At 25.5% G+C, this 11,041-nt stretch overlaps 7 protein-coding genes across 7 annotated transcripts; 6 read left to right on the plus strand and 1 right to left on the minus strand.

Annotated features, from left to right (window-relative positions):
• Nucleotides 1–450: 450 nt before the first annotated feature.
• On the plus strand, nucleotides 451–1,059 carry ENU1_014450 (hypothetical protein; the record flags this gene model as incomplete). Its single annotated transcript, XM_008856785.1, has 2 exons — nucleotides 451–714; nucleotides 802–1,059. The coding sequence occupies 2 exons, from the start codon at nucleotides 451–453 to the stop codon at nucleotides 1,057–1,059; spliced, it is 522 nt and encodes a 173-aa protein (XP_008855007.1).
• Nucleotides 1,060–1,169: 110 nt separating this feature from the next.
• ENU1_014460 (FG-GAP repeat-containing protein) lies at nucleotides 1,170–3,041 on the plus strand (the record flags this gene model as incomplete). The annotated part of the gene is made up of 1 exon (XM_008856786.1): nucleotides 1,170–3,041. The coding sequence occupies one exon, from the start codon at nucleotides 1,170–1,172 to the stop codon at nucleotides 3,039–3,041; it is 1,872 nt and encodes a 623-aa protein (XP_008855008.1).
• Nucleotides 3,042–3,160: 119 nt separating this feature from the next.
• Nucleotides 3,161–3,352, plus strand: ENU1_014470 (hypothetical protein; the record flags this gene model as incomplete). The annotated part of the gene is made up of 1 exon (XM_008856787.1): nucleotides 3,161–3,352. The coding sequence occupies one exon, from the start codon at nucleotides 3,161–3,163 to the stop codon at nucleotides 3,350–3,352; it is 192 nt and encodes a 63-aa protein (XP_008855009.1).
• A 449-nt stretch (nucleotides 3,353–3,801) lies between these two features.
• Nucleotides 3,802–6,240, plus strand: ENU1_014480 (villidin, putative; the record flags this gene model as incomplete). Its single annotated transcript, XM_008856788.1, has 1 exon — nucleotides 3,802–6,240. One exon carries the CDS (start codon nucleotides 3,802–3,804, stop codon nucleotides 6,238–6,240), a length of 2,439 nt encoding a protein of 812 aa, XP_008855010.1.
• Nucleotides 6,241–6,453: 213 nt separating this feature from the next.
• Nucleotides 6,454–6,899, plus strand: ENU1_014490 (V-type ATPase, F subunit protein; the record flags this gene model as incomplete). The annotated part of the gene is made up of 2 exons (XM_008856789.1): nucleotides 6,454–6,619; nucleotides 6,673–6,899. 2 exons carry the CDS (start codon nucleotides 6,454–6,456, stop codon nucleotides 6,897–6,899), a joined length of 393 nt encoding a protein of 130 aa, XP_008855011.1.
• Nucleotides 6,900–7,494: 595 nt separating this feature from the next.
• On the minus strand, nucleotides 7,495–8,727 carry ENU1_014500 (hypothetical protein; the record flags this gene model as incomplete). The annotated part of the gene is made up of 1 exon (XM_008856790.1): nucleotides 7,495–8,727. One exon carries the CDS (start codon nucleotides 8,725–8,727, stop codon nucleotides 7,495–7,497), a length of 1,233 nt encoding a protein of 410 aa, XP_008855012.1.
• Nucleotides 8,728–10,413: 1,686 nt separating this feature from the next.
• On the plus strand, nucleotides 10,414–10,941 carry ENU1_014510 (ankyrin repeat protein, putative; the record flags this gene model as incomplete). Its single annotated transcript, XM_008856791.1, has 1 exon — nucleotides 10,414–10,941. The coding sequence occupies one exon, from the start codon at nucleotides 10,414–10,416 to the stop codon at nucleotides 10,939–10,941; it is 528 nt and encodes a 175-aa protein (XP_008855013.1).
• Between the last annotated feature and the right edge of the window lie 100 nt (nucleotides 10,942–11,041).

The raw sequence follows: 11,041 nt of genomic DNA on the forward strand, positions 1-11,041 counted from the left end.
ATAATATAATATCACTCAACAAACATTTTTAATGTAATTTTTATGTTTGCAAATAAATATATTCATTGTCATTTAAATATATAAAGTAATTAAATTATAATTATTATTCAAATATCAGTTTGAAGGAAAAAAATCTTAACAAAAACATTATATAAATAACATCACTTGTAATTTCATTAATAAATAATTTATTAATAAAAACAACACTTATTATTTCAAAATAATTAGTAAATGTACTAAAAAAAAGTTATACTTGTTTTAAATGATAAAAATTATGAAAAACCCATTATTATAATCCCAAAAGGATTTGACCTTGTATTTATTAGTAAAAATGATAAAGACATTAAAACTATTTGAGTCTTTCTAAGACAGTCTATGTTTTAAATACAAAGAATTGATACTAATTGAAAAATAATTTTCTTTTATAGTTCTTTAAAATAACAGTTCATCATGGGCAAAAACGATGCTCCAATGGAAGTTTCAGCAAAAAAGAAAGTTTCAAGAACTATAGAAATTTTTAAGCCAAAGAAGATTGAACGCAGAGACCCACGATTTACAGAAGAAGGAGGTAAAGTTTCAATGTTAGGTTTTTGTAAAAAATATAAATTTTTAGAAGAAAAACAAAAAGAAGAAGCTAATGAATTAAGTAAGCAAATTAAAAATTGTAAAGATCCACAAGAACGAGAAAAATTAATAAAAAAACGACAACAATTAGTTTGTTTAAAATATAAAATAAAAAGTATTATAAAACAAAATACTACAATATATTTTCAAATAAAAATTATGTTAATAACATAATAGAACCAAAGAATTACAATGCAAAAAAAATATAAAAACGAAGAAATAATTAAACGTGGTTTGGTTGAAGAAAACCATAAACGAATTATTGAAGGAAAACAACCTAAATTCCTTTCAAAGCAAGAACTTAAAGAAGAAGTTGATAAACAAACTTATGGAGATCAATTGAAAAAGGTAGAAGAAAAAAGAATTAAGAGAGAAAGTGGTAAGTTAATGAAAAGAGCTCCACAACTAAGACGAGGAGTGAAGAATGAAAAATAAATTAAAAAATTTTTAGAATAAACTATAACTTAATTAAAATTTACTATTTTATAAGTAAAATAAAAATAAAAAAAGAAGAACTTAGAACTGCAAAGAAGAACAAAATTAAGATGAATACAATAAAATGGATAATTCTTATTTTTTGTTTTGCTGGATGGTACTATTTAGTTCATCACCAAAGAGTATCTGATTTAGAACTGATATTTAAATATAAATATAGTGGAAATCCAACAAGTGAACTAAATGCTGTTCCAATAATTACAGATATTGATGGAGATGGAATTAATGATATTGTATTAGCTCCATTTGCATCAAAGAAATTGTCTATGTATTCTGTTAAGAAAGGAAGTTTAGTGTTAAAGAAAGAAGTTGATTTACCAGAGAAGTCATTTCCTATTTACATTACAAGTGGATATGATAAAAAATATGATGATACTGAAAAAAGATCACAAATCATCATTGTGATTATGAGAGATTTTGAGGTTATTTGTTTTAATCCCGATTTAACTATTCGTTGGAGACAAAATTATTATAAATCAAAAGCTAAAGCATATGTACAAGAAGTTAGTGCTATTGTTGTTCCTTATGACATTCAAACCAAATATCAAGGAGCTGTTATTGCAGCATTTAGAACTTCATATGATGAAATGCTTTCTGGAAATAGAGCTGATAAAGAATTTGAAGAAGATTTTAGAGTTACTCTTCAACAAACATTTGATGAACAAAAAGAAGATTTAATTAATGATGATTTTGATCCAGAAGATATGTTAAAAGAACATATGAATTATTATTCATTTAGTACTAAAGATGGTCAATTAATTTGGCAACATGAAACTGATGAAAAAGATGAATACCTAGAATTAATAGAACAAAATACTGATGAAATTGAGAAATATAAGAAGTTCAAAATATTTAGCTCATTTACAGAAGAATTTGGTGAAATACAATGGCATGAATTTCATGATGCTGTATTCCAAAATATGCCACATCAATGGACATCATATTATGACACTAAAATAATTCCTTCTCATTTTGCACGAGATATGGTTAATAACCCAACTCAATTAATTAATCCTAAAACTAAAGACATTAAATATCCATATAACTCATTTGATCTAATTAAAAATCCTAATGTATTTGTTGTACACCAAAAAAATGGTATTGAAGTTATTCATTTATTTACAGGAAAGCCATTACTCCATGTTTCGTTATCAAGCTCAACACTGTCATCAGCAAGTGCATTCGCTGATATTGATGGAGATGACTCATTAGATGAAATATTTACTCATCAGTTTGCACACACATTAGATTATTCAAGAGTTGATGATGATATTAGTTGTCAAGTTCAAGCTATGACAATGGGAAGTTTCAAATTTTTATTCTCACAGAACGCATGTACCAAAGCCCGTAGATTTGATTTATTAAGAAGAAAGCAAGAAAATGTGGAAGTTATTATTTTACCACCATTATTAGTTCCAAACCAGGAAATTGCCCATGATGGTAGACCTAAATTTGATATTATACTTTTAAATAATTTAGGGCTAATGACATCTGTATCCAATAATGGTGCATTAAAATGGCAGGCTGAAGTTCAATCGTATTGGGACCTTGAAGAAAAGAATGCTAAAACTTTCAAACCTTCTATAGTATCATTCAAATTCACTTATGGAAAGAATGAAACAGATCCATTTATTGTATCACAAGGAAGTAGATTTGTAAATGTTGTAGATTTAAATGGTAATGTTATTGCTAAAAAAGAATTTGATCATATTTGTAAACCAATTATGCCACCAGTATTTGGTGATGTTAATAACGATAAGAAAAATGATATTGTCATTGTTACTGATGACCATATAATGGCTTATAAAATGGAAGTTGTTCCATCAGTTGAATTCTTACCAATTTGTATTGCTTCATTGATCATCTTAATATCATACAATATTTATATTGTTGCTATTAATTATTACAAGAAACTTGAGTAAGAACAAATTCATTTTTTTTGTTATTATTTTTTGTTATTATAATATAGTTAAAATATTATAATAAATATTATCATAAATATTATTAATTTTTTAAAGAAAAAGAACTAAAACAATTCTGAATGAGTAAACTTTCTTGGCACGCCACAGCTTCACTTTTAGAAGACGTTGATTGGCCATTTTATGTTGTAGTAACTTATGGACATGGGTATCAATATTTTAGTGGTATATTAAGAACATTTGATAAATATGGTTTGTTATTTGAATTTATGATAAATGGATTAACATATGATAGGAAATATTTCATTATCTGATTGTCAAGAACATATTTATTTTAATGGGTTCCAAGCTCATAAACCTTTAGGAAAAGTACTAACTGTTTTTGGCGATTCAGTTGCAATGTGTGGAAGATATGATGTTTGTCTTTTCGTTTAAGATTATATCTATTCATTCATTTATCAAATAGAAAACAAAGTCAAAAAATATTCCAGAAAAACCATTTGCTGAATTAGAACGAGAATATAAGAAATCTGTTACATTCTGAATATCATTTTATTAAAACCTCTTTTTTAGTTTTTTAAATGCTATATTTAAAATTTTTTGGATTAAGAAGTTAATTATAAATATACTATTTTAAAATAATTTCATTTAAAAAGAGAAAACCAAAATTTAAAAATAGTTTGATAAAATTAAAATAGAGAAGGTTGAATTAACTCGAAATTCAAAGAGATTTGAAATAATCTCAAATTCATTTTCATCCATTATGTTTCCACAAGACAGAGAACGAAAAGACAGACTAACAGAAAATAATAAAAAAGACCCAATGCTTCAGGTGTTGACTCAATTATACTTTTCAAAAGGTGGAATTAAAAAAATAGCAAAACAAGAACTAACTCAACTTGATTCAGCTCTTGCAGTTAAAACACCAGAGATCACTCCAACTAAAGGAAAGCCAACATCAAAATTAACTACAGACTCCCAATATCTTTTTAAAAAGAAAACTGAAAGGATTACATCTCGTATATCTCAAGACTTATCATCTCAACACAACCAAGAAGTGAAGAAGAATCCAGAAGTTGTAAGAAAAGTTACTGAAAAATTAAAACAGTCAGTAACAAAAGAGAATGATAAAAATATAACTATTCAAAGAACACCATCAATTTTAAGAAGTTCAATTAGAAAGTCAATAATAAGAAAAGATGAAGAAGAAAATACAAAACCTACAACTGATATTTCATTACCGTCAAAAGAGTCTCAACAACTTGTACGTCATGTAACAGAAGAATTAAAAAGAACATCAGTAACATTAAAACGAAGAACATACGCACCATCTATTTGTACTTTACTACTTGTTTCACAAAATGGAAATGAAAAAAATATTATTACGGTAGAAGTAGTAGCATCATACTCTAATTTAAATTCAAAAATTGGGGGTATTCTTATAGATGATAATAAGAAAAAGTTATATGTCTGGAGAGGTAAAGAAATAAGTTTACAAGTAAAATCACAATGTGCAGATTTTGCATTAAAATATAAATCATTTGAAAAGCCATGTTATAAAATAGTAATTGAAGATGAAGGAAATGAAAATGAAGAATTTATTAAAGCAATTGGAGGAAAATATGGATTTGATCAAGGAAGAATAACATTAAAATTAGAAAGATTAGAATATGAAGAAAAAAAAGTTAAAAAAATTCTTGTGAGTCAAGACATTCTTTCTAAAAAAAGTCTTAGTGGACTTCATATGTTTTATATAACAACAGGATGGAATTCATTTTTATGGTGTGGATTAAAAACATCAAAAAATGCAAGAGAGACATGTGCAAAATTATGTGGGTCATTAAAAAATGGAAAATTAACAATTGTTTTTCAGTCAAGAGAACCACTTTTATTTAAACAATTATTTAGTGATTGGATTGAACCAATACTTTCAAGACCAAAAATTTCTAGTACAACAATAAATATAAAAAAAGAGTTACCACCATTTAATGTTGCAGTACTATTTAATGAAGTTGAATATAAAGAAAAAAAAGTACCAGAGTTTAGTCCAGAAGGAATATTTAAAAAATATAAAGTTGAAAATATTTCACTTCAATTAATTGAAGAAGAAAAGAATCGTTTCATATTAAAAAGTAATGAATGTTATGTATTCCATTATACTTATCCTTGGAAAAATTTATTTAGACATGCCCTTTTCTTTTGGTTAGGAAAAAATGCTTCAATTCTTCATAGAGGAAAAGCTGCTGCACTTACTGTTGATTATGTTGAAAAACATCAACTAGATGCAGTCCATGTTAGGGTTGTTGAAGGGGCTGAACAAAGAGAATTTATTGCAATGCACAAAGGTGGTATTATTATAAAAAAAAGTATTTATCCAGAGAAATATGAGTTATATGAAATTAGAAAAGAAAGAGGAACTGAAGGTATTAGAATAATACAAATTAATCATTTAAATTTGATTGATTATAATAGAAGTTATTTAATTAATATTAATGGAAAAGGAATTATTGTAGAAGGAAAATATTGTCCTGAATATCAAAAAATTAAAGAAATTATTTTAAGAAGTAAAATTGTATTTGATTGTTATAAAGATACTATTGAAAATATTCAAAAGTATCAAACTTATAAAGAATTTAATTATCTTTTTCAAACTTCATTACCAGAATTTCCACATGCATTTACTATTAGTGCATGTACAGGATCTATTGAATGGGATGGATTATATGAATTAAATCTTCAAACACTACAAGACCAAAGAATTATTGTTGTAACATTTGGAAATAAATTATATTTTTGGGCAAAATTAGAAGTTAGATTAACAGAAATTATTAAATTATTAAAAACAATGATGGATTATGTTGAATCAGCTAAAATAAAAAATATCACTCTAAATCCTTTATTTATTAGACCTGATGAAGAACCTGAAGAATTTAAAAGATTGTTCTTTGGAAATCAAGAATTAAAAAGAAAAAAAGAGGTTATTGAAAATGTTAATGATATTTTTCTTCAACTTACTCGTAAATATTCTCTTGCTGAATTACAAAAAAAACCAAAATTATTAACTACAGTTGCTTGTGGTTCTCTTGAATCTTTTCTTGAAGATAGTGTCTTTGAAAAAGTTTTTGGAATGTCTCGAGATTCTTTTGCAAAACAACCTCAATGGAAACAAAAAAATGCAAAAGCTCGTGTTGGGCTTTGGTAAACAAATAACATTATTTAGTATATAATTCATTATTTTTTGTTATTATAACCCTTTTTTTATAACAAAAACACTTTTTTTTTCTGTTCTTTTTTGTACAAAGATTTTTAAATGTTAAAATTTCCTGAATAGGCTAGCTTTTTATTTTATGCACAAAAATCAAAATATGTTTTTTTCTTGAAGAATAAAATCTAAACTACGATCTCATATTATTAAATGAGTACCTCTCAAGAAAAAGCCCAAAACCAAGCTTCTCAAGCCAGAAAAGGAGATTGTCAAATTGCTATCATTGGAGATGAAGATAGTGTTACTGGATTTCTTCTTGCTGGTATTGGATCTATTGATAGAATGAAACGTACAAACTTTCTTATTGTTGACAATAGTTTGTTTACTTATTATTCATAACAACAATAATTACATACTTATGATTAACAGAAACACAACACGATAAAATTGCTCAAACGTTCAATGAGTATGTTAATAGAACTGATATTGCTATTGTTTTAATAACACAAAATGTAGCAGATTCAATGAGAGACATTCTTGATGGATATGATAGATATTTACCAGTCATTATGGAAATTCCTTGTAAAGACCATCCATACAATCCAGATACTGACTCAGTCATGGTGAGATTAAAGAGAATGACTGGAAGAGATTGAATAGTTTTTAATTTTTGTTATTCTTTTTATTATTAAATTTTATTTTATGTTTTAAGTTTTAGAAAAAAAATGAATGAATGACATTATTTATAAAAACAAACATAAAAATTAATATCTTCTAACAAAAAAATTAACTCAATTTGGTATATTTAAAATTGAATTATAAACATTGTACTTGTAATGAAATTAATAAAGAATAACATTAACACAATTCAGTTATTATTATTTCATAAAAACAAAGAATTATTTATAAGGAACAATAATAAGTAATCAAAAAATATATAAATGACTTAAAAAAAGATACTACAAAAAAGAACAAAATAAGAAAAATATTGAATCAATCAAATAATAAAGAGAAAACTAATTAAAAAAATAAATAATTAAGTAATTTTGATTAGAAAAAAGATAAAGAAAAGAAGAATTATAGTGAATAGTGAAAGAAATTAAACTTAAAGAAAATAAGAAAATTAAAGACAATCCTATAAGTTAATAATAAAAAATTAATAAATAATTTATCTAACAATTTCTCTAAATTATTTTATTAATAATAGTTTTCATAATAAAAAGTAATTAATTTTTTTATTTAATTATTCAATTAAATATTACTGTATCCACTCTTTTTTGTTTTCACAACAGCAAAAATAATTGCTATAATACCAGCAATAATAGTAATAACAGCAACAACAATGAAAATACCAATAAAGACTTTCATTCCAGTTGAAAGTCCATTTTCTTCATCACTTCCTTTAATATGAAGTGTGTAATCAACATTTTCATTAGCATTAATACCAACTTTAATATAATAACTTTTTTCAGTTAAATCTAAATTAAATGTTGTTGTATTTTCATTTTTACTTATAGACTCAATACATTCTTTCATTTCACAATTTTCAAATACATGAATTTCATATTTAACGTCTTTACTAACAGTAAAAGTAATTTCAGTTTCTTCAACACCAATAATATGAATAATATCATATGAATATACTTCTTTACTACATCCATCATTACTTTTTGGAATACCACTATATACTGTTCTCATAAGAACCCCTCCTTGTTCATCTACATTAAATTCTGTAGAATTTTCACATTCTGGTGCTGTATTATATTTTAATTGAACAGAAACACTTCCTTCATTAAAGTCTCCTTCACTTCCACCTAATAATTCAACTGTCATTGGCTCTCCAATGAATGTAGCAATGATACCATTTCCATTTTCACAAATAGATTGTTCAGGAACTTCACATGAATCTTTTTTATGAAGAATAACTTGTACAGCTGCAGTTGATCCACAAGTACTAAGTGTTATAGGTACTTTAGCCATATCAGGAAATTCAAGGAAAACACCTTCAGTTAATCCAGAACATGTTGATGATACTTTTGATGTTGTAAAAACTTCTTCATATGGAAATACTGTAACTGAAACAGGATTTTCTGAAGAAGATATTTTATTTTCTGAAATAGAAATAGATACAACTCCACTTCCTTTAAGAACTAAGTAAAGACTTGATTTTGCTGCTACTGTTAAGGTAGAATGTTTGGAAAGAGCGTCAATACATTCACTATCACAAGTGTTATGAACTGCAATAGAACTACCTACATCAATGGTATATGTTTTGACTATCTCTCCATCATTCTTTAATTCTATCCAAATAGAACTAACATCTTCAGAATCTTCTCCACATATTCCAGGATGCTTTGAGTTTGCATCAAATGTAAATTCTTCATTAAATGGATATTTGACAATTTGGTATGGTGAAGAGCATTGAGAATAACTACTTCCATCAATAGCAAATGCAATAGTAATAAAACAAAAAATACCCAACATTATTGATTTTTAAGTTCCTATAAAATAACTTTTGAATATTATTTTTTGTTTGGATTGTCTCCAAAAGAACTAAATAAAAAATCTTTTACTATAATCAACTTATTTTTTTGAGATGATTGAATTTTTGTTATTCTCATTTTGTTTTATAAAATGAAAATGATACACTAATAATAAGAACTTCTTATTTAACAACGTATTAATTACATTAGCTTTTCTAGACTATTATATAGTGCATCTCTCATTTTATCTTTCAACTCCTATAGTCAGTACCAATGAACAGATAAAACACAATCATTTTAAATTAGTAACAAGAAATTTTCTTATTTTAGAGGTAAATTAAATCCCGAAACGATGTTCTAGTAAAAAGGCTAATTCACTATTTATTTCATTAATTCACCCTCAACGCAATAAACATATTCAGATCTTATGTTTTATCCATTCAATATAAAAAAATAAACCAGTTATTGGAGAGAATCTGTTTAGCAATTTTAACCTTTGTCATAGTAATTCCTTTCTTGTTCTTTTCAAATTCAGTTTTATACCCACAAATGGCAAAAAAGTTACAAAAAAAAATAAGAAAAATAATGTTTTGTATAACACCTAACTTTAACTTTCTGAATATTTCTATTTTCTGATTTTTTTAAGACTAGATAGTTATGTGTTTTGGTATGAGAAGTAATTTACCTTTGGACGTAATAGTGTTGGTTTGTTTATTGAAAGGGGGTAGTGTGAAAGTTGATGAAGGGTATTACCATTTGTAGTATTATCAAAGAATAATAGAAAATACATCTAATACCACTTACTTTAACTACTTTTCATTTGTTCATTTATTAGAATAAATTATTTTGAATTATTTTGAATTATTTTATTAATGAAATTAAATATAAAGAATATATAAAGAGAGAATAAATGAAAAGAGAAATTCAGTAGAAATAATAATAATGAAATAAAATAACGTTATAAATGATAAAATTATTGAAATATCATTCAATATTAAATTATTAATTGAATATAAATATTTAATAATATTATTATTATTTTATTCATTACTACAATTGAACAAGAGGATATGATACTCAAATGAAAAAATAACACAAAATATAATAAAAATTCAATAACAATTCATCAATCTTTTAAATATAAAAATCAACAAACTCACTGTGTTTTAAAAAACATAAATTCCTAATGAATTATAATAATGTTATAATATTTACTTTAATTATACTATCTCCAATTGACTTTGAGACTTCAATGACTTAACTAACAGTACTTTCTTTGCTTAAATAATTGTCTTGTAACGTTATCCAAAGGGGTCTATACTATACATTATTTTTTAATTATTTTTATTTCAAATTGTGGTTGATTTCAAAAAAACTCTAAAAAGCAAAACAAATACGATTGATTAATAACCAACCGACAACTGTTGTGCCAGGTTATAAAACTTCTCTTTGCGTCGAAGGTTAATTCGTTTATTAATCCAATGAGAAAATAAACTAAATACAAAAGCTAGGAATGATAACAGCATTGCTGAAACAACAAAAATATCCCAAATAACCGCTGAAATATCGTCCTCAGGCATGAATAAAGAATGAATAGTTAAAATTCAATTTTTGAACTATTTTTTTGTTTTATAAAACATGATTAATAAACCCTAAAAAAAAAGAAGATAGAAACTGAAAGAAGAATATGCAAACCAACGGATTTGATGTTGAATCTGTGAATGTGTTTCTTGAAGAAGTACGGTATGGAGAATTAGACATTGTTAAATCATTTATTGAACAAGACCATGATATCTTAACAGTAAAAAATGAATATGGAAATTCTGCATTACATTATTCTTGCGGAAATAATAACTTAGAAATGACTTCTTTTCTTTTATCTTTTGATGAAATTAAGAGAATTATTAATGATAAAAATGAATCAGGAAGTACTGCCTTACATTGGGCTGTTCGTGGGGATATTCAAATCGTTCAGATGATGTTAGATGCAGGTGCTGATAAAACAATTCTTAACGCCCAAAATAAAACTGCTATTGAATTAGCTGCTGAAGAACATAAAGATGATATTGTTGCTTTATTAATTGGTCCAGTTGCAGATGACCTTGTTGATGATGACAATGGGGAAAGTGCTGGTGATGACATTATTGTAGAAAGTATTTCATCAGATGACAACACACAAAACAAACAAGAAACAAAGGATGAAAAAACAGATTAAGCTCTTTTAATTGTTATTTGTTGAATATTAATTTTTGTTATTCTTTATTTAAATCACTAAATAACTAAATGTAAATAAAAACTAGACTTAACTAATTAAG

The sequence above is a fragment of the Entamoeba nuttalli genome (assembly GCF_000257125.1).
Source record: "Entamoeba nuttalli P19 unplaced genomic scaffold asmbl_2212, whole genome shotgun sequence".
In the NCBI taxonomy this organism is placed as follows: Eukaryota; Evosea; order Mastigamoebida; family Endamoebidae; genus Entamoeba; species Entamoeba nuttalli.